This window comes from Cheilinus undulatus, linkage group 15 (genome assembly GCF_018320785.1).
Source record: "Cheilinus undulatus linkage group 15, ASM1832078v1, whole genome shotgun sequence".
In the NCBI taxonomy this organism is placed as follows: domain Eukaryota; kingdom Metazoa; phylum Chordata; class Actinopteri; order Labriformes; family Labridae; genus Cheilinus; species Cheilinus undulatus.
In genome coordinates this window covers 35,405,722-35,429,646 of record NC_054879.1, presented here as the reverse complement: position 1 = coordinate 35,429,646, position 23,925 = coordinate 35,405,722, and the positions used below count along the sequence as shown (strand labels likewise).

General features: G+C 38.5%; 1 protein-coding gene across 4 annotated transcripts in view; it reads right to left on the bottom strand.

Moving 5' to 3' along the window:
- The window catches only part of il1rapl1a (interleukin 1 receptor accessory protein-like 1a), a 341,975-nt gene that overhangs the window by 2,357 nt on the left and 315,693 nt on the right, over positions 1-23,925 (bottom strand). Inside the window, exons 8-11 of one of the 4 annotated variants that reach the window (XM_041807356.1) lie at positions 19,130-19,275; positions 14,373-14,519; positions 9,170-9,340; positions 5,941-5,985 (exon numbers count right to left, since the gene is read on the bottom strand). In XM_041807356.1, coding sequence (XP_041663290.1) covers positions 5,941-5,985; positions 9,170-9,340; positions 14,373-14,519; positions 19,130-19,275 — 509 coding nt within the window. The remainder of the gene's footprint in view (positions 1-5,940; positions 5,986-9,169; positions 9,341-14,372; positions 14,520-19,129; positions 19,276-23,925) is intronic. The other 3 variants (XM_041807357.1, XM_041807358.1, XM_041807359.1) reach the window with 3 other exon arrangements.

Genomic DNA, 23,925 nt, shown 5'->3' with positions numbered 1-23,925 from the left:
CGTAGCATATAGAGGAATAAATATGAATATTATAAAGGGATATAGTTGATATAGTTTACATATAGATGTTGTTTTCTGCTACATGCATGAGCTTAGATGAACAGTTTTACATCAGCCAGTTTGATAAGATGAATATTGCTGCAGCCCGGAGACCTCTCCTGTCAAACAACGGCATTTGCAAAAGTAAATACTAATGATGCATGATAATTATTTTTCGGGGCCGATACTGATAATTTTCTGCTTCTGATGGATGATAACTGATAATTTAACCAACATTTTTTTTTTCAATTGCTACTTTTTTTTTTATGTTTTCATTGCTTTTTTTGTGGTGTAATCCACAATAAATCTACAGACAGTATATTGTAGATATTTAAACATAAGAACAAAAGAATACATTCAACACCCCCCACCCTATTTCAGACATTACATTAGATACTCTCTTTTAAATACTAATTTGCAAGAAAAAGAATGAAAATATCCTTACATACCATGTATAGACCATGACCTAAAGATTCAAATCCTGCTCCATCTTTTCAGGGAAATATCACTTTATTTCTCTAGATATCTTACTCTCAGTCTCCCTCCTGCAGAAGCTCTCCTAGGTCACCATTTTTCATAAATTCCTCAAATCATTTCCATTTTTTCTTGTAAATCTGTGATTTATTTTTCAGGATATATGTTATTCTCTCCATCGACATACAATTTACCATACTTTTAATCCAAACACCTAATGTAGGTGCAACAGTTTTCTTCCAGTTGATAGCTATCATTCATTTTGCCTGAAGTATAGAAAAGTCTTTGAACTTATTTTCTTTTTTTCCTTAACTTGAGATTTGATGAACATAGATGCAACAATATCATTTTAGGTTCTAATAGAATTTTTACTGATAAAATTGTCTTTATTTTATTTATCACCTTCCTTCAAAATGTTTGGATCAATTGTTGCTTTTAAAAAGAAGTTCATTTTATTTTTCATGCACACCTGGGGATAAGAGAGGGGTAAGCAAAGAATTTATAACCAATTCTGACATTAGTCAAGTTTAGCCAATATGAAAATATGAGAAAGTTCTGACTTTTCAGCTGTTCTATATTATATTATTATATAATGCTATAAGCCCTGCGATTGACTGTGACCAGTCCAGGGTGTACCCCGCCTCTTGCCCAGTGACAGCTGGGATAGGCTCCAGCCCTCCAACAACCCCCAATGGGATAAGCACTATAGAAAATGGATGGATGGATATATTGCTATACATATTACTTTTACTTGAACATTTGTGTACCAAACAAAGTAAAACATAAACTAACAACCCACAAACTCTGTTTTTTTACATAGTTTACTTTTTCACTTTTGCCATGATTTGAATATAAATGTCTTGACAAACTGATAATTTAATCAACCAAACAAGAGTTCATTAGACATATGTCAAATCAGACATGTTTCCCCATAAAAAAACAGGTGATTTTATAAAGTAGAGTGCATAGAGTGCATTCTTCAATTAAATATTAAGGATCTAAAAGCCTGCTAATTAGTCTGCAGATAAAACAAACCAATGATAACTTGCTGTCATGCTGAATAAATGGAGGTTTGGAGGACAGCTGTGTTATTTTCACTGCACTAGTCAGAACTGAATAAGAGCTGACGATCTCCATAAGAATTCAAAATATGCAAGGACATAAGTCGTATCAAAGGTAGGTAAAATAATGATGCTGTCTATGGTGAAACTAATGTTACTGATGCTGTCGATCAGACTGTGAATGTGTGGAAACCACATCAGACAGAGCTAATAAGTAGCACAGGATCAGGAGACTGTCAAGTTGATTTTGTCACTAATAGCTTTGCCCTTTTGCTCTCTTTGGCAAACTTTCTGCAGCTTTTAAATGCCGCCTGAATCAGCACTGAGCCGGCATAAGCCTTCAGCTTGGTGCTAATGCTAGCGGTTAATGTGAGCAGCTACCGCCGCTTCAAATTCCATTCCATCGTTAGGATGTTGACTCTCATGTGACTTATAAGGAGCAATGTGTTAAAACTAAACTCCTTCCTCCCTTTGGGATCTTTCTTTAGCATGTTTAACATTTGTGTTCTCCGCCTCTGAAACACTAGAAAACTCTATCAGTAATGTTATGTTTAGTTGCAGTGTTGCTCAGTGCCCTGGCTTCTTCTTTGTCTCTGGGTTTTAATAGCAGGTCGTCTTGTGTGGAAGTAAAGGAACGCCTTTATTATCTGTTGATTTTATCTGTCAGTATTTTGTCATCGGAATAATGAAATCATGTAAAACATTTGCAGTATCAGCTGGTAAATTACTGGAACTGCTAATTATCGTGCATCCCTAACAATTACAGTTACTTTTAAATTGTTGTGAAAGGTAATTGAGTCTCTTAGCTGCATATAAATACACATTTTTAAGATGTTTATTTTTGGGGCTTATTATGCCTTTATTGACTGCAGAGGACAGTGGATAGAATCAGAAACAGGACATACAGGAAAGTGCCACAGGCCGGATTCAAACCTGGGCTGACGGCATACATGTGGCGCACCTTAAACCACTAGGCCACCTGCGCCCCTATATAAACACTAATTTGTTTAGTCACCCATTAGTTTGTAGCATGAACAGTGTTTCTAAAATTTTATTGTGACACCCCTGGATTGAACGTCTGTTGCTCTTTAAGGAAACATGCAGTGACATTATCCTATTACATGTGTAGGCCTCTGCTTAGGTTAAAGACTATGTGAACCTATGGCTTATACTACAGCATAGATTCAGCACAGAAGTCAGTCAGCTTAAAAGTGAAATTAATCACTTACTGTAAATGTTTGACTCATAAAAATGAAACAGTGGTGTTTGTTTTAACGCACTGCTTATCTGTGTTTGACACCTATTCCTCAGCATTAATAATTACAATCTAAAAATAATCTTGCTGTTTTAGGGCTTGTTTTTCACAAAGAGCATCAGTATTAGTACCACTCTGTTTTGTGACTACATAAAGGGCTTTAAAAATGCTCTTGTAAATTTATAATCATGGTGAAATCATTTATTGTCTACAAACCCTCGGGGGAGGGGGGCATTTAAAAACATATTCTAATATTGATGCCTGCAGCATGTTCCAAAAAAAGTTGGGACAGGGGAAAGAAAAGACTGGTAAAGTTGTGGAGTTCTCAAAAAACACCTGGAACATTCCCCAGGTGAGCAGGTTAATTAGTAACAGGTGGTAGTACCATGATCGAGTATAAAAGAAGCACTTCTCAACATGCAGTTGCAAGAAATTTAGAGATTTCAACATCTACAGTCCAAAAAGTCATAAGAAGATTCAGAGACTTAGGAGAAATTTCTGCATGTTAGAGGCTAGACTATAGAAAGAACATTGAATGCCTGTGATCTTTAACTCCTCAGGCATCGCTGCATTCATGACTGGCTTCAATGATTATAAAATTAAAGTATTACAAGGGGGCTCTGAAATAATTCTGAAAATCAGGTAACATCGTTTGCTGCTACGTCTACAAATGTAAGTGAAGACTCATCTAATTTAGAAGTATTGCAGACTTCTCTCAGCCAGACCTCATCTGAGATTGACAGACCTAAAATGGAAAAGCGTGCTTTGGTCTGAAGAGTTCCACGTCTCAAATTGTTTTCAGAAATAACTGCTGTCAAGTCCTTCAGGCTAAAGAGGAATATGACCAGAAATATTGTTATCCATGCAAAGTTCAAAAGCTAACATCTATGATGTTGTGAGGGTGTTTTAGTTTCCATGAAATGGGTTACTTGCACATCTGGGAGGGCAACATTAATACTGAATAGTAAAGACAGGTTTTGGAGCAACAAATTCTTCCATTCAGACATCCCTGCTCATTTCAGCAAGACAGTGCCAAGCCACATTCGTTACAGAAGCATGGCTTTACAGTAAAAGAGCACTAAACTGGACTGCATGCAGTTCAGACCTGTCTCCCATTGAAAATATATGGTTCAGTGCAAAATAAAAAAATGGAAAATCTGCGCTGGCACTGTTGAGCAACTTACGATGCACATCAAACAAGAATGGGAAATATTTCCACTTTCAATGCTTCAAGAACATGAAACGATGATGTAACAGCAAAAAACATGCTCCTTTCCCAGCTTTTATGGAACATGTTGCAGGCATCACATACAGAATGTGTAAAATTATCAGTTTGACTTTTGTATATCTTGCCTTTGGGCTGTGTTCAATAGGATTTAGGTGAAAAGGATTTACAATTCACTGTATCTTTAGGTTTATTCAGTCTATATTCAGATTTTACACAATGTCCCAACTTTTTTGGAATGGGTTTTGAGTTTGTTTTGGAATTCTAAAGTGTGAAAATATTACAGAGGGAAATAAATCCTGTAAATATATAATCTCAGTACATTACTGTGCAGAACTTTTAGGCATGATTGGGCAAAAAACTGAGGCTGAAGTAAGGCAAGGGAGGAGGACTGACATAACCCTGGTGGTGCTCTGGATGTCCTTACACATTACCTGTTGAAAAATTAAAGTCCACACTTTTAGGGCGGAGTAAAGGGTGGATGAGGTGAGTAAACATGGCCTAGGGCAGTGGTTCTCAACGTTGGGGTCGGGACCCCATTGGGGGTTGCAAGGCACTGAGAAGGGGTCTCCAGGTGCCTTAAAAAAACTAGAAATATTTGTTCATTTACACTGTTGCCACCTAACACCAGTTTTGCCAGATTTCAACCCATTGTCATCACTCTTTCCCCCACAAATTCTGCCAACTTCAACACAGTTCTGCCACCTAAAACCCCTTTTTTATTCAGTTTTTAACCCTTTCCACCACTTTTTTCTGCCTGTTTTTGCCACTTTTAAACCAAATCTTGCAACTCTCTGCCTATTGTTGGCTCTGTTGACCCATTATTGCCACAATTAACCCCTCTTTACCACTTTTTATGTCACATTTCATGATTTAATATGCCCATTTTTGCCAGTTTAACCCATTTCTGCCTATTTCTGCCTCAGCTAACACTTTTTTGCCAGTTGATATCAATTTTTCATCCCATTTGACCAAATTTCCACCTACTTTTGCCTCTTTAACGCCATTTCAGCCCCTTTTTAATCCCCTTTTACCACTTATTATGACTGTTTTTGCCACTGTAACCAATTTTTTCCATTTTTGGTTATTTTTAACCCATTTCTGCTACTGTTAAACTCCAATTTCACCACCTTTCCCAGCTTTCCTTGCCATTATTAACTAATTTTGGCTATTTTTAAAGTGTTTTAATTCTGTCTTTGACAAAAGGATTTACATTTTTAAGACAAATGAATTACAATTTGTTTCTTTGATAAGAGTGGTTATGATTCAGGTTAAATATAAAATACCACAGCTTAACTGTACAATGGACCATGATTTTGCTGGCCCCCAGTTTGGCTGGGCCATTGTCCCCCAGCGGGTGGCCTTGTCTCCACATGACTATTCTTGAATGTGATGGCTGTGTTCAGCCACCTTCAGGTGCAGTGGCGGTCCCTGGTCTCTGACACCTTTATTTTGGGGGTCTCGGGCTGAAAAGGTTGAGAACCACTGGCCTAGGGTACTGTCCAGGAGGGGTTGTCACAAGCTCCTGGTCACCCTGTAGATGTCCTGAGGGCCTGAAAACCCTTCATTTGGATCCTCAGCACCCTACATGCCTAAAACTTATGCACTTGGCTGTATTTATTTCTAATGCCTGTCTTTATCACCTCTCTCTGTGTGTTAATGCTCTGAAGGGCAGACCCACAGACAAAGCTGAGCGCTGCTCTAATGGCACAAAATGATTGATAAAGCTGCACATTCCATAGATTTAAGCTGAGATGCTGCCTGCCAAACAGCGCCTGATGCTTCACATCACACAGCAGCGCCACTAAGCATTTCTTTGTGGAACTCCCTAGCAGCACGGAAATGACAGCAGCTGATAGAAGAGGAAAAGACTGATGGGCGAGTACCTCCAAAGAGTCGCGTGTCATCCTGGTAATGCTCATTGGTGAGACCTAAACATAAACATTTTCACATTCAGGTCACAGGCAGAACACAGTACAGACACAGAAACATGCTCAACACAGTAACCTCATCTCCCCTCATTGCTCTTTTTATTTCACAAATGATTAATCACATACCATGTTATCCTGATTGGACATTCATCTACAATGATTTTTCTTGGCACCGATGCTGGCGGCAATTTTCTTTTGATTAAAGGAAAGACTCGGCTCCGTCAGCGGGGCTCAGAGCCTTCACACATTTTCCCACTGATGTTTAATTCTGTCTGGACCAACTAGGATGTGTTTGCGTTTTATCTGTTCCACATGAAGCCTACAGTACAAACACAGCATCACTGCTAACTAGAGCACACTGTGTACCGCTGGCACAGACGGACTACTAAGCAGAGTTAGCACGCATGAGAATATGTTCAGACAGAATTTTCATGGCTTTATTAATGCATGGATGAAAACCAGGCTGGATGATAAATTTGCTCAATATATCAGCTCCTGGTACACTCTGTATACATAATTCTGATATCAATGCTGTATTTGTAGTACAGTAATACAAACAAGTGTGAAATTCTGTGACGCTCTGCTTTTACCAAGAGATTTGTGAGGATTCTAGAAAAGTTTAACTCAAACAGGATTGGACTAAATCATTTCTGACTCATGCTCTTATCATCATTTGCCATCACACTGATCAACAAAACACAAAACATTGAAACACAAGACACTGACAGTGAAAAATCTCAGGACACACGACAAACATGTAAATTTATGAAGTTAACAGCACTCTAGGAGCAGGACCACACCTCAACAATCAGATGTCAAGCCTATTTATGGCTGCTAAACCCATCCTCGTCTGTTTGTCTCAGAGCAAGTTTACACTAAAACAGTGCACTGGAAATGGACGTTTTTGGCATCAAATTGCATGTAAATACTGCCTAAGAAAGTATTCACAATTATATTCACAATGTTGCTTTCTGTATCCTGAGCGCTACAAGTGCCGCTGCTGCAGCTACTGCCAGGACTATGGTGGCCAGGAGGTCTCACACGGATGTATATCTGAAATGCAAACAGCTAGAAATGAAATCCAAGTAGCTGCAACACCAATGCAAACAAAGCTGGAGAAGACCAAGGCCTTGCCCACATTTGTTTTCTGTAAGCATGGCATCGTTTCAAGAAATTCAAAACTCCTGAAAACGTTGTAGTGACCCTGTAACAAGTCACGTCAATGTTATTCATACAGCACATAAAAAAAAAACAACCTTACAGAATTAAAAGTGGGGATGTTCTAATACTATTTATCCTTTACAAAATAATTTCGATACCAAGGTGTTGGGTATCGGCCTGTGCAGACCAGCAAATTATTTTAGACCTATATTTAACTCAGATCATTACTCAACAATTATTAATTATTACGTTTTACTGCTAAATATTAAAACAACAATAGTACAGGGGGCTGTCCCACAGGCTCTCTATATCTCTCTCCTCTATTCAGGCAGCATGATGTGATTATGGAACAGCCTGCCATTGGCTGACAGCCTTCACAATGGGTAAACAAGATGGTGATTAGCATTCAAGCGAGCAGTAATAAATGATCATAGTTTGATTAGAATGGATAAAATCGGGTTTACTGGTGTGGATTTGATCATTACAGTCCCCAAAAGTCACACAAGGTCCTGGCTTGCTGAAAATGCTGCCAATTCAAAGGCATGAACAGCGTCAATGGGAAAGCACAACGGCTAGCTTCAAGAGAAAAAACAAGTAAGAGGCAGTGATTTATGGTCCAAAAGGTATTCAACCTTTTGAACCATAAATGGTGTCACTTTTTGTCAAGCAAAACAGCGCCGGTCTGGAAGGCGTTTAAATGAACATACTTAGAAAAAACCTGTGACGCAGACACCATTCTTTGCTGCAGCAGTGGGTCCTTTGGTTCTTCTTCGCTGCTCTAAAAACAGTAGCCTGTGCATGCAGTGCTTTCCGGCAGCGAAGAAGAATTAAGTTCCGGGTTTATAGTGCTTACTTTAAGCGTGGCTAAACGAATTAATATATAAAGCTAAACCAAATGGTATGGGATAGGTGCATAAACTTGTGTACTCACTGATACAACACCTGCATTTCAAACAGTGCAGGGAGCTTAGCAACATACACATGAAGCAGCAGCTGTGAGCCTAACTTTGGATTCAGGAAGACACATCGACTAGAGCAGTGGTTTTCAACCTTTTGCTTGTCTAAGAGACACCAAAGATCAAGTCAGAATCCCAAGGCACATCATATCCATATTCACTGACAAAATAAGACATATTGCAATAACATTTGAGAAACACTGGACTAGAGGTCAACACCAACTATCCACAGTGGACCTATTTCCCTCTCTTCCACTACTCCAAATAAACCATGATGGTTGGATTTTATTATTTTAAGTGAATGGTCACTGCAGTTGAGTTCATCAGCTTATAAGAAAATAAACAGTGTGACACCAGTTTTTTTGTGTGTAGGTTGTTGGCTGTTGTAGCTAATGTGCTAAAAGGCTAAATAAAAGCTAACATGAAGCTTAGTGTTGTTTATGTTCTAAATGTTGATGTGTAATAGCTGATTACATTTTCATTTAAGTTAATTTAAACTTACATCCAGATGAATAAAAACTGTTCATGTGGTCTTCCATCCTGTTTTATCTGATATCTCTCCTCTTAGCTTTTCGGCTTTGGGAAAGTGAAAAATTCAACTCTAAATATTTGGAGTATTGGCTGTCAGATTTGCTGGCATACTTGCTTCTGCTGAAAGCTTGACAGGCCTCCTGTGCATGGTTACAACTGCTAATGTAGGACTGTACAGTTGCCATTTTAAGAAAAGGTTTAACCAAGGTGTTAATTGCAATCTCAACCCTGAGTGCAGACTCTTTCCCATCTAAATCTGACTCTCTCAGGAGCCAGAATTTCTTGGGCAATGAAACTGCTGAGATGGATCCTGAAATTCCTACTATTGCTAACATCCACTCATCTATCCTGACTATCAAATATTTCCTCATTTTATTCCAAACCTTCAAACCCTTATTGTTGAGGCGTGGTCCTTGCTTAAGAATGACAACACAGAACAAATATACCAAACACTGCTGCAACTACAACCCATGAGCAACGATAAATGCCTTGACACTTTCAGAGCCGTGCAAGATCCTAACTGTAACAGTGCTTACTTCCTGTTGGAATGAGGTCTCGATCTGGGATGAAGAGTTTGTAGCCGTAATGTTTTTCCAGGACATCAGGCAGGATTTCCAGTGCAAAGCGCTCCTCCTCTCTGGTTTCCTGACTCCACTGGTCAGGGTCCACTTTGGTGTAGGAAAGGTACGCGTCATAGTCTTTGTTTTCTGAGATAAAAGAAGAGAGAGAGAAAAATACAGGAAATATGGAAATGATGCTCTTGAAGATTCAAAGGCACAACGTCCTTGAGCCTCACTGTATAGTCAAAAACGCGGACCATTCTTATTGATAGAAGGAAGAACATGGATGTGTTCTCTCAGAACAACCAGTGTATTTCTTGAGAATAATAAATGCCCCATTGACCTTAACAACTCTTTCTTTCTTTCTTTCTTTTTTTTTTAATATTCGCGTTATGATTGAATAGTTTCATTTCTGTGTAAGTCTGTGCTATCCTATGTTTTTCTATCCATTTATTTATCCTATATTAAAAATGTAATCCAATAAAAAATAAGTTACAAAAAAAAAAAAGAGAATAATAAATGCAACAAAATGTATATAATTTTAAAGTCTCTTGAAAAATGTGTTATCTTCTTTCTTTTGACTGAATGCAAGGATCAAACATAAAGACCATGAAGACCTTCGTCTAAGGTCACTGGGTGATAAGGCCAGGGCAACCAACTGCGTTCCAGTTATACTAGGTTGTGTCAAGGTCAGGGCTCCTTGTCCGTGGCAGTCGTGGTCTCAAAAAAGTCTGTTTTACTTGATTGTTTTAGTATTTTGAAGTTGAAACAGGGGTTAAAGATCAGACAACAGGGCTGGCTCTAGTCATTTTGGCGGCCTAGAAAAGACTATGATTTTGGCACCCCTGACCCCCCAAGTATCGCCTCATCATCTCAGAGAAGAGTTAAGAGATTATACTCACTAATGTTTGAAACTTTATTCAATAAAGCCAATTATTTAAGCTTACTATAATGTGCAAGATTTTAGCCCATCATTGGTCAAAGTTAATTCAGGGTCTAACTTTTACCCTAAGACACAGGGGCAGATCCATTAAGATTTAAAAGTTGAGACTGCCACTTTTTTTTATTAAGATCTTTTTGGGCTTTTCGCCACCACTACAAAGACAGAACAATAGATAGAACCAGAACCAGGGATAACAGAGTGGGGGATGACCTGTGGTGAAAGAACCACAAGCAGGACCTGAACCTGGATGCAACCCAACCATGAGTCCATCTGCGCTTCAAGGCTGCCGGTTTTACCTCATTTTTTGTCCAGTAAAGACCTACGTTCTCTTGGCAAGACCTCTCAAAAACTGGCTAGGCTATCTGTAGCTGTGCTAAATGATGTGCATTGACTTCAATTAGCCTTGTTGTACCCCCTGTGATGACTTCAGGCCCCACTTTGGAATCACTCGACTAAGTAATGAGTGAGTGGTTAAGCAAGCAAGCTGCCTATACTGCCTATGCCTTGAGCCAGTCCTGCATAAAACCATTCTTTTGCATCTGAAATAGTAACAAAGTGGCCTGGAAAAGAAAAAGAGCCACACACCAATAGCACACAAGTGTTTAGACAATGCCTTATAACACATACAGTATAGCTGATATGAGAAATAAACTGGGGTAGATATAAAAATAATCAAACCAAGATTCATTCACTGCTCTCTTTCCTACTTCTTAAATGATTTCCCTGAAGACAATGGAAGGAATCGAAAAAGCAGAAAATAGACTATGTGAAAAAGCAGCACTGGTGACACGTTCAGTGATTCTTAGTCATTATGCACTGTAGAAACTGGAGTGTGGGCCAGCCAAAAAGAGGAACAGAATCTTTTTCATATCTTCTCGGAGGAGCACGCGCAGCTTTGAAACTCACTGGGAAGGCCACGGCTGTGCTTGATAGGATCCCAACATCAAACGAGACTTTCAAATTAGCTACCAACCTTGCAAATTAACCACCTAGCAAACTTGGAAAATCAAAAACAGCTTGTATCTGTGGTCCCCGACGGTATGACTTAATCATGTGGAAGTTTGAATCAACAAAACACTGTGTGATAGATAATTCATGCAACTGTAGAAACAATCCACTGGTTCTAAAAAATGAGTTCATTCTTTGCAGGATGTTTGAAAAGAAAGAACAGAGCGACAAATTACAAAGCTTAAAGGGAAGATACTGGGACACCAACAGTGGAATCCTTCTCTGAAGCCAAAGTTAACTATGTTCTGGAGAGAAAACAAAAAGTTGCCCTCCAATTTCAGACTGTTTATGCCCCTGTTTGTCGCATTGGGAAGGAGCTTCAAGCCTTCCTGTTCTCTATTTCCTGCTATCAGGCCTTGGACAGCAGAGGGTGGGCGTCATTCCATGACATATTGAGACTGATCTCTTTTTAAATGGGCAACAAATTGAAAATGTGTCTCCTCTCTTTCCTATGCAGCGATGTACACACATACACACACATATACAATCACGTGCAACTCAACACCAACTGTTAAGAGAGAGAGAGGGAGACAGAAAAGAGAGAAAGATGGAGGGAGAGGGGAGAAATAGACCGCCGCTGTCACTAAGACAGAAAGAGACATGAGAATCTAGATAGCCTTTCCTATAGGATGTTATGGAACATACATGCTCATGGACACACTAGGAATGGGAATCATAGGACAACATATACAACATGAAATAGAATGAAACAAAACAAAATACAATGAATAAAACTGTATGATCTATAATATGCAATACAATATGATACAAAAGATACAACCTGACAATACAATGATAGATTACCAAACAATACCACATGATTACATGACATGACATGACAAAATGATACAACGGAATAAGAGACAATGCAATGTTAGAGAAAGAAAAACAAAATACAATGGCAGTCAATATAATATGATACTATATGATAGTGCCATAAAGTACAATAGCAAGAGAAGAAGTCAAAAGATGATACGATGCAAGATAAAATGACAATGAAAAAAGATGAAACACTGTGCTAAACAACACTATACCATACAATGAAACAAAAATCTATATAATTTGATAGGATACGATATGAAACAATTTGATATGATACCATACTGTACCTTAGAATACAATAAGGTATGATAAGACGCCATGCAATATGATACCATGCAGTACTGTGCAAAAGAAAACTATACAAAACCAAACCATACTGTGAATACAACAAGATACTATACAATAAATACAATGTGATGTTGTGCAATGCGAAATGATGTGATATGATGCAATAAGAAACAGTATGATATTATAAGACACAATATGATATGACATCATACGATATGCCATAATACGATATAATAGGATACAATATGATACGACACAATAGGATATGATATGAAAGGATATTACATGATGTAATAATACACAATACAATACAATATGATGAGATGTGAAATGAGCCGATACGACACAACAAGACACTGTATGACTAAATACAATACATTGCAATGAGACAAACTTCAATAAGATATGATGCAATGTGATCGGAACCAATGTGATGCAATGCAATACAGTATGATAAGATGTGATGAGATATGATTTGATGCCGTGTTATAAGATGCAATGCGATGCAATATGATGCAGTACAATGTGATATGATGCAAAGCGATACAATGCAACGTGATATGGTGCAGTGCCATACGATTCAATGCAATATGATGTAATGGAAAATGATGAGATGCGATTTGATGCCATTTAATAAGATGCAATGGGATACTATTGATGGTATGAAACCCGTACTGATAGACGTGATAGGAAACAGTAATGTACCTTAGAAGACAATAAGATTTATGATTTGATATGATATGATACAATACAATGCAATACAATAATGTGCAATAAAATACAGTACAATGCAATGTGATATAATGCAATGCAATAAGATATGATACAATAAGATAGGATACCCTACACAAGAATACAATATGATAGGATACTCTACCTAGGAATACAATAAGATATGACAGGATACCATTTGATATGATATGATATGAACTGATACACTGCCTACAATAAAGTACAACTTAATGACTCTGCAGTAACACTTTTATTTCTAGTTTTAAGAAAGATCTTAAACACTTTTAACAGCATATAACAATCTTTAAATTGAATTACAGCAAAAAACAAAAAAACAAAAAAAATCATATTCTCGCTTTTAGACTTTATTTTAATATAAATTAGCAGGTATTGTTGTGGCAGTATCTCTCAGATGTCTTAATGTTAGGTGGGACCCTCTTATAAGCCCTTAGGGGTTTCTTTTGTCCCACCTGTGTATTTGATTTATACATGTATTCTTTTGTCTTATTTATAACCTTCTTCTTTCTTTTTGCACAAACAAATAAAGAACTATAGAAATGATAAGACGATACACTGCCATTCACCACAGTTCAACACAATATGATGTGATTTAATATGATGAGAAGTGATGTGATAAGATGATGCAATGCATTAAAATGTAGTGCATTAATGTTGACAACAAGTTAATCTTAAGATACACAGTAACAACTGACTTAGGTGGAGAGAAGAGTATCAAGAGGGAGTGAAGGGAAATGGTGCCAGTTTAATACCCGGTTTCATTTGATGTAAGAACAATTTTTTATGCCTGTGGTAGTGAGTGCTGGCCTTTGTGGAAGAGTTGTTATTTGTAATGAGGCTCACTTGCATCTGATGGGATTAATTTTGTGGTGCATTTTGAATATTCCTCCTCCTGCCCCTCATTTGGATACATGTGAATGGGACAGGGTGCAGAATGCTCAGCTGAGCAGTTTGCATGCAATTAGCGTGGATTTCCCCTTTGCACATGATCTGCAGATCAGAGGCAAATTTCTTTTGCCATTTTCATGGGTAAAAAACATACAAATGGCCATGCTATTCTGCAGTGGATCTGCCTCTTATTTCTCTTAACTTAATTTCACTGCTGTCAGATCATCTTTGGCGTCAGTCCTGTTAGCATCATTCATGTAATCAAGCCACCATGAGGAGTTAGGATGCAGCTGTGTGATAAGCCAAATTCCCAGAGAAATCTCTGCGAGTTTCTTTATTTCTAAAAATAAAACTATTGATATTGTACATTTTTCTTGATGTTTTAAACATGCTTGATGTTAAATTCAAAATGAAAGGTCTGATAAAAAAGTGGTTTCAGATAGAACCAGTGATAACATCTCTGTGCTTTTTAGAGTTTACCTCCATCCACGTCCTCGCTGCCAAAGTGCCTCCTATAGAACAGCATCAGCTCGATCTTGTAGCACTTGTAGAGGGAGATGAGGAAGATGAGTAGCAGCAGTATCGCTCCCAGCCCTCCTGCCAACTCCACAGTGTACATGAGCTCTGCTGAGAACACAGACACACAGAATAGTGATCACTATTTAAGTGAACATTGTTGAACTTCTTTACAGTAACAGACAAAAAAGGTGTATTCCGACACCTTTCGCTTGGCTCTTTTCTCATTGTTTCCCTGTTAATCTCACACTTACAGCCATATTTACATTTGCAGGACTAGCTTAGAGCATAGCAGCATCAATCTTCAGATGGGATAAGACATAATGCTCATAATGACTTGGGGAAGTATGAGAGGGAGTGCTGGGTGACATGGGAAAAAGAAGATGATGAGAAATTGGGTTCTTTTCTCCGGAGCAGTACTGCAATCACACAGCACTGCTCATCGTCTATGGTCCGTAGTGAGACTCGTGTTCATTCTGGACATGGATGGAGGGGGTTTCCAAACAAGAGGCTCCAGTTAACTCGTATCACTTCCTCCCCTCTCCATCATACCTCCTCTTCACTCTCTCCTCCCCCATCTTTACTTTCCCTTGTCTCTCCATTCATTTGTCTTCTCTATTATCTCCTCTCCATCTCCCTGGAGATCTACCTCAGGGAGGAGATGAGTTATGTTGTGTATAAAAGCAGCATTTACCTGGCCGGCTCAGATACCTTGTATTCCTGTCACCCAGAGCTAGAACACTACATGGTTGTCATGGCAACCCTCTGTAGTATCACAGATTATTTACACTGTGAAAGTGCACACCTTAACAGTATCAGGATGTAGTCACTGAGTCTTTCTTTGCTTGCTAAATGACATCAAGATGCACTGGTGATCCTTTATTTCAATATTTCCTCTCTTGCAGGCAAAGAGTTTCACTTTAAAGGTAGCATCACTTATAAATGTATATATATATTTAGTCCCTACTTTATCTTGAGGTCCACTTGGGATTAAACATCTGCTTTGTAAGAGAGAGCTGGATGAGGTAACCAGAAAAACACATTTAATACCCTTTTGACAGTACAACACAGGAAAATCTCAGAACTGTAAACAGGTATTCAAATACAAAATTACCTTTCAGAAACACACCACATGCCACTGCCTTCCCTTAAAAACAGTCTTTGCCAAACTTAAGTATGCCAAGGTCTTATCTAAAACAAGAAGATTTTCTGGGGCCCTCCTAAAGTCTCCTAAAACCAGAACATGAGACTCAATTACGTAATTTAGATATGTTATCTATATTTAGCTTTTGCTATGTTTGCCGAAGCTCATCTTACTAAAGCTAACTTTGCTTTAGATAATGTAGCTAATATAGCTATTGAACTATAGCTAAGCTCACAAAGCAGCTAAGTAAGATACACAGATACTTTATGTAGTAAAGTTAGCTTTTGCTACATTTGCGATAGCTCATGCTGCTAAAGCTTACTTAGCTATTTATTAATAACATTGCTTAGAGTTATTGCTAAGCTCACAAAGCAGCTATGAGAGCTATGTAGATAAGTTATCTAAGTAGCTACCTTGGCATTAGCCATGTTTGCTATAACTCATGCTGCTAAAGCTAACTTTACCTTAGATAATGTAGCTACTATAGCTATTGAACTATAGCTAAGCTCACAAAGCAGCTAAGTAAGATACGCAGATACTTTATGTAGTAAAGTTAGCTTTTGCTATGTTTGCTAAAGCTCATGTTGGTAAAGCTTACTTAGCTATCTATTAATAACGTAGCTTACATTGAGGTTTAGCTAAGATCACAAAGCAGCTATGTGAGCCAAGTAGATAAGTTTTCTACGTAGATACTTAAGCATTAGCTATGTTTGCTAAAACTCATGGTGCTAAAGCTAACTTTGCCTTAGATAACGTGTATTATTAGCTATTGAATTATAGCTAAGCTCACAAAGAATCTATGTAAGATATGTAGATACATGTCTATGTAGTAAAGTTAGCTTTTGCTACATTTGCTGTAGTTCATGTTGCTCAAGCTTACTTAGCTATCTATTAATAATGTAGCTTACATTGAGCTTTAGCTAAGACCACAAGGCAGCTATGTGAGCTACATAGATAAATTATCTACATAGCAGCCTTAGCATTAGCTATGCTTTCTTAAGCTCGTGTTGCTAAAGCTAACTTAGCTTTAGATACCAAAGCTAACATAGCTATTGAATTATAGCTAAGCTCACAAAGCAGCTATGTAAGATATATACATACATTACCTATGTAGCAAAGTTAGCTTTAGCTACATTTGATAAAATACACATTCCTAAAGCTAATGTTAATTATGTAGCTAGGATAGCTGTGTCAGCTTCAGCTAATGCTACTGAACTAAAAAAATGGGTCTATACATAATTTACTCAGAGATTACATCTCTTCTTCTCTGTTTTATTAACAAAATGTTGCTTAGTCTGTAATGTTTGCAGTGTGATTAATTAATGATTGTAACTGCCAGACGTTGTTTATGAATGAAGTTAAATAGAAAAAAAAATCTAAAACTTGAAATATGTTGTACTAGCAAATTCCTGCACTGCCTTTCTTGGGTCTCAGATGTCTGGTCCTTTCACCCATTCTTTCTTTTCTGACAGTCATCTCTTTAAACTCATTCCTAGTAAATTTAATGTCTCTGAAGATACTGATAATTCTTATAATAGGAAAATGAGCAGGTTAATAAATTTTTTAACAGAATGTCAAGAAAGGATGTACACAAATAGTTGGGTAAAAAGTTAAACCCAGATCCCAGAAGAGTGTCAAGAGTTGGTTAAATATTGTTGACATTTTTAATAGTTCAGGCACAAAATCTCAGTCAAATGCTCCATTTAAATGCAGTTGCTAGTAGCTGCTCTTAACGGTGACTTCCTCTCATAATGAGGGAGCTGTGCACTAAAAAAGGCACTTCTGTGAAATTGTTTTTAAGTAAATTATGTGCATGTAAGGCGGTATGTATCAGTTTGAGGGAGAACATAATAAAACTAAGATTACATTAAGAATAATGCAGGAGTGCATGCACAAAATGACTCAATAAAGGCCAATGAAGTGCATTTTATATGACAGGATTCACACTTGCTGTCTCTGTGTAAGAAACCCAATCAAGATGAATAATTAAGCAGACATTTCCCAACAAAAATGTCTTTGTTCTGCTTTATTTTGTAATTCTTAAAGTTAAGAGTGCTTTATGTCCTGTTCAGATAAAAACCTGAAAGAAAGTGAGGACCTTCTGGTGGGTCACAATATAACCCACCAAGTGCAGTCAGGTGTAGAAGTTTGTCAATCCAATATTGTATATGTTATCCTCCAGGTATTTCTCAGCAGGTTGAAGCAGTCCTTTAACTTAAAAGACGGTTTTTGTTGTATCAGTTAGCAATATTTTTAAAAACGACAACTCTTTTGTTTAAAGAATACAAAATGGTTTTTTTTTGCCTATAATATTTGCTTTATTTGCCTTCTCTTCTTTCATGTATCTAACTTAAAAACGATTACCCCTCTCTCTAAGATGAAGGAGAAGGCAGCCTTCAGAGGCATTCAAAAACCTGCTGCAGGGCTTATGACTGATGCATTCTGGGAGGGGAAACATGAAATAAACATCACAATAATGAATGAGAGAGAGAGTGAGCGAGAGAGAAAGAACCAGACTTGAAGATTTCCTTTGCATCCTTCTCTCTGAAAATGTCGATTTGACAGAGACAGTCAAAATGAAGCCGTCTTGAGTTGACAAAAAAAAAAAATAGAAAAAATAAAAAAAGGCTCAAAAGGAATTGGGCCATGTACAAAACACAGAGACAGAGATGAAAGCAGGAGACAGACAGATGAAGTCTTAAAATGTAATTGTATGCTGAATTTATTGGGCTGTTGGGAAAAGCTGAGGACCAATTTGCTGTTTAAACAGCCATCAAATTACCTCTCTTTGCGGGGTGACAACCAGTGCATGAAAAGAGCTTCAGACAAGTCATGCTAGAGAGCCAAAATAGCAACACAGCTGCTGGAGCACATGTAGAGAGAGGAGACACGACTAAACGGAGCTGGAGCACGGATTGTTAACACAAGGAAGAGAGAGAGAAAGGAAAAATGGACCAGGAAAGAAAAATGGATGCAGTTCAAAAGAGTGTTTAAAGGTCTTTGGGGGGTTATGAAGACTCTGGTGAAAGAATATATCAATAACTTATGAAGAAACAGATTAATTTTTACTGTAAAGACCTGCAAGCTTAATACTTGCATTAACTATTTTTTCTGTCCTCATGGGGGAAGCAAAACTAAGCCGTAATCCAACATTTTACACAGAATCATGACCTTAAAGTTATTAATATTGATCTAAACAGTTTTAGCTTGTTTAAACTAAATGAGGCAGCTATTGCTCTGCGGCAAAACTACATTCATAGCACACAGAAACTTAGTTTGAATGCTACTGGGGATTGTAGTTCCTAAATATACCGAAGATATTCGCTCAAAGTTTGGGGAAAGGTCTACAAAATTATGCACATGAAGACATCGAGAACATTTCCATTTGATGAAACAGCGCTGCCAGGCTTTGAATATTGCATTTATGATATAGCATTAATGAAGAGTTGGAAAGGGCTAACAGGGAATATATATGACAGTGAGGACTCCTGTGATTTCATCAACCAATGCAAGGCCAATTACAGGGGAATAAGATGCATAAAGTGGATTCTGAGAGGTAGCGACAATGAGCTCTTACCCCGCCTGAGGAGCTGGATAGTAGCTTGGCGACGGCCATTTCCATTCTCCACATAACAGGAATAATTCCCAAGGTCCTCCTCCTCTAGAGAGTCGATTGTCAAGGATATGGCGACTTCTTGTTCACCAAGATGCTCCTTCACAAGCCTGTGAACAAACAAACACAGAAAAACTTAGTAAACAATGCCTTTCAGTTTGATTAATCAATCAGATAATTCACAAAATCAATAAAAATGCAATACAATCCATCATGATTATACATAAAAAAACATTTCAGTCAGGAAAGGCTACAATATTTCTTTATTTGCAGTTATTAATCAGCACTTATTCTGTTATCTCTGTTTGGAGGTGTGGCTCTTCTGGGATCCCCCTGCCTTTCCATGAGCCTACTTGTAAAACATTACGCAGAAGAGCAAAAGTTCCTGTTCTTCCTGTGCCGGTAAGAAAGCCCAAGGCAGGGAGAGAAACACCAAAACCCAGAGCAGAGCTGGCATCGATGACAACAGGATGACACTGATTAGTCAGAATGAAGGAGGAGCTGGGGTGGAGGAGGGTTGCAAGAGCAGCTCATAGCCAGTCAAGAGCAGGTTAAATAAAGCAGACTGAGGGAATTTTATACTGTGCTTGGAGCAAATCAGCTAGCCATTAGCTGATGAAGACTTGTGCAAGATCAGCTGATTTCTATTATGTCAGCGCCTGACTCTGTGGCCTACCTGAACTAACCATTAATTTGTGAAATGGGACTCCCTAGAAGCTATTTGGTGAATGTAAAAAGGGGCCCAAAGTAGTCTCCAAGTAGATGGACTGTTCTGTTGTCATGATTTTCATACATGTTCAAGCAGTGCAACAACAAACCTCAGTCCCAAAAAAGTTGAGACATTGTGTAAAACATGAATCAAAGCTGAATACAGTTTTGCAAATCATTTTCAACCTACATTTAATTGAGTACAGCACAAAGACTAGATATTAATCAATAAATTATTGGATATTCAGACATTCTGTTCCAAAGAAGTTGGGACAGTAGCATGTTTACCAGTGTTTAACATCACCTTTCCTTTTAACAATGCTCTATAAGCCTCCAAAAACTAAAGACAGCACATGCACACAGCACAAACTGGTGTCAGTGTTTTTGAATTGATTTTAACTCCCAAAGTGTAATTTTATCTCACTTCTGAGTGATAAATAGTCTTCAATGTTGAATTTATTTGAAAGGGTTGATCGTTACACAGTGTTCCAAGCACTGATATTTGAAATATTTGTGTGAGGTTTCCAATTATACCCTTGGGCATAATGTTTAAATGTTTTGGATGTTGCACAGTGATCATTTCTGGCAATCTTTTACTCATGTTTTCCAGTTGATTATTGCCGTTCCTGATGCTAGACAATTTTGCACCATGAGTGAAGTTATCCATTGAGTTAGCGACTTCCCACCTATAGAACTGGATGAAAGAATGAGATTGTAGATACAATCGGTCAGAATAAGATTCCTGAGGAGGGTGGCTGGGCTCAGTCTTAGAGACAGGGAGCTTGGACACCCAGAGGGATCTCAAAGGAGAGCAGCTGCTCCTTCACATTGAATCTGATCAGGATGCCTCCTGATTGCCTCCCTTTGCAGGTCTTTTTGTCATGTCCAGCTGGGAGGAGAACCCGGGGCAGACCCAGAACTTGCTGGAGGGATTATATATCCCATCTGGCCTGGGAGCTCAACAGAATCCCTCAAGAGGTACTGGAAAATGTTTGAGAGGGATGTCTGGGTCGACTTCACCTGCTGCCACCATGACCCAACCTCAGATAAGCAGAAGATGGATGAATGGATCTGTTCCAGGTTTTTTAAGTATTGCATAAATTTCCTAGTCTTTTTTTGCCCCTATCCCAACTTCAATGGAATATGTTGCTGGCATCAAATCAAATTGTGAGTATACAGTTAATATCTTGTGCTGTAATCAATTGAAAAAAGGTTGAAAAGGATTTGCACGTCCCAACTTTTTTGGATTTGGTGTTTGTAAATGTTATTGAAGGTGCATACAACATCAGAAGAGTTATGATTAACAGTGCAGTACTTATAGAATGTATTGTGGGAGAATTCACAAGGTTAAACCATGAAATATCCTTGAACTGTGCGTTTCCGTGCAACTGTACCTCGACAAAGCCTCTTTTGTGTTACTGTAAGCACTTCACGGTATGTTAATTTCTTTCTTCGCACTCAAAACATATGAGAAATGAAAATCAATAAGGGCTCTTCCTCCAAGTGTGCGGGGGGGAAATCAAATAACGGCGATCAGAAGAGAATCTTTTTATAGCGGCTGCCATGGTAACGGCAAGAAGGAGAGAAAGTAATATTCCATAAAGTAAATGAGGGTCCCCCCCGCTGGGCTGGTTGAGGCTGATGGAGGAGAGAACAGGGAGATGATGCTCCCTTATACCTTTGACGCACTATTTAGCCCACTTCTACAGCACCCTCAGCACAAATGACACTTTGGAGGAAACAAAGTGCAAATGAGAAAGAGATCCCCTCTGTTTGTGAGCATCATCTACTGGATGTGTTAACAGCAGAGGAATGGGATGAGAGTGCATGTGTGCAGAGGGATAATGATGCTCAAGCACTGCTCTTCTCTCGTGCCTTCAAGCCGGTAAACCACGCATAAGGACAGCACGTTGGGGAGATTTGGCATCGGTAATTGAAAGTGTATCATGGGCTTTCTGTGGAGAGGCTGAGGCAGCGTTGATGATGTTTGTAGTTTCAGCTGAGGTTGTTGTGCAATAAGGCTAGAAAGGGGGGCTGGGAGCGCTGGGAAAAGGAGGCTTGGGAATAATTCATGTCTCTCGGGGGAGCGCTGGGTACTTTGAAGCCTCCAGTTTCACATTATCACACCGTGTGAGCCAACACAGCTCGCTGCCATACAACCTGATGAATAATGACCAATGCTGCTCAAACTGAGCTTCAAATGGAGATGATGATGACTCAAAGTTAGAGGAGGATAACAAGGTCCAGGTGAAGCACAGAGATACAGATGAGAGTTTAATAACAGCTAATAACTCATGAAAAGCTGGGATTAGATGTGATTTTTGAACAAGACTGTATGACTACCTCTGCTGCAGCATGTTCACTTATGAGTTAATAACTAACTAAAACCTTTTTTTTTTTTAAAGTGGGTGAGTTTGTGGATAAAGAGTTAACAATATGGGTGTCCTCCAGCTCTAGCTGCAGGTGCTAATCTTTCCTTACACATTAGCCAAACCTCTGTATTTGCTACACTGCATGGACAAAGGAATTTAGCCACACCTGTTGATTATTTAAAACAGGTACTTCAATGAGATCCTTGTATAAAATCAAGCACCTAACCATGCAGTCTCCATTTGCAAACATTTGTGATACAAAATGGGTCGTTCTGAAGAGATCAGTGACTTCAAGCGTGGTACTGTGAAGGATGACACCTTTGCAATAAGACGGTTCATGAAATTTGATCCCTACTGGATATTACACAGTCAAGTGTATACAGCAAAGTCAGCAGTGTTATTAAAGTGCCTTCAGAGTTGAATTTAACACTTAAAGTGGCTATATTGGTCCACACTACATAAAGTTTAAGCTATACTTTTGAAAGTGTTAAATATTTTATACTATGACAGAGTTCAATCAACTATGTTGATAGTCGAAATTTAAAGGGGACATATTTTACCCCTTTATGACAAGTTTATATTGGTCTCAGAGGTCCCTAAAAGATGCCTGTGAAGTTTGTTGCTGAAAAAACATCCCAGTATAGGACTTGCATTTCTAAAAACTCCTCTGTTTCAGCCCTTCCTAGAATGAGCCGTTTCTGTGTCTGTGTCTTTAAGGGTTACTGAGCTGTCTGACTCCGCCCCTGAACCACTAATTGTGGACCTTGATTAATCACAATTAACTCTATTAATCTGGAAAGTCCAGATTTAAATACATCTAAAACATATCAAAACACTGCACAAAGATATGGGAAAACTGCCCTCTCAGATTTGAGATGGCAGAGGGTGGAGATCAGATCAATTGACTCTCTACAGCAGTGACCCCCCAAAAATTAACAGCAAATTTAAACGTTTTCATTGTTCAAATCTATATAAAATAGCCCCACACAGAGGTTTTCTTATCAAAAGATCTTTGCATGAACTATTCATTAGTGTTTTATCATGATTTTAGTTAGTATGAGTGATTCTAATTTTGGTAACCTCAAAGCAGACAGAGCCTTGTGCCCACCCCAAGGGGGCCCTTGAGCCCAGGTTGGGAACCAATGCTCTACAGAGTTGTATTAACACTGATAGGACAACACAATCAACTAACTCCAACACTGAAGGCCATTTACTCTGAATGGAGTTAAAATCAACTCCAAAGTTTTAAACTGAGAATTCAACACTCCAGTTTTTGATGTGTATCTGATATTAGTGGAAGCATTTAGGAACAACAGCAAATCAGCCATGAAGTGGAAGACCATGTGAAATCACAGAGCAAGGGCAACGACTGGTAAGGCGCATGGTGTGTAAAAGTCACCATCACTCTGCTGATTCCTGAAGAGTTCTGAACTTCCTCTGGCATAAATGTGAGCTTCATGGAATGGGTTTCCATTCAAGCTGCATGCATGACTGTCTTCACCAAAAGAGGCTTGCATGCACTGGACTGTGAGGCAGTAGAAAATTGATGAATAATGCTTCTCTACTTGGAAGTCAGATAGGTGAGTCTGCTGAGAGCTGAAGCATTAGTTTACAACCTGGGGTGCAGGACCCCTGAAGGGGGTGCCAGAGATTTCGGGGGGAAGCAAGGCTCTGTCTACT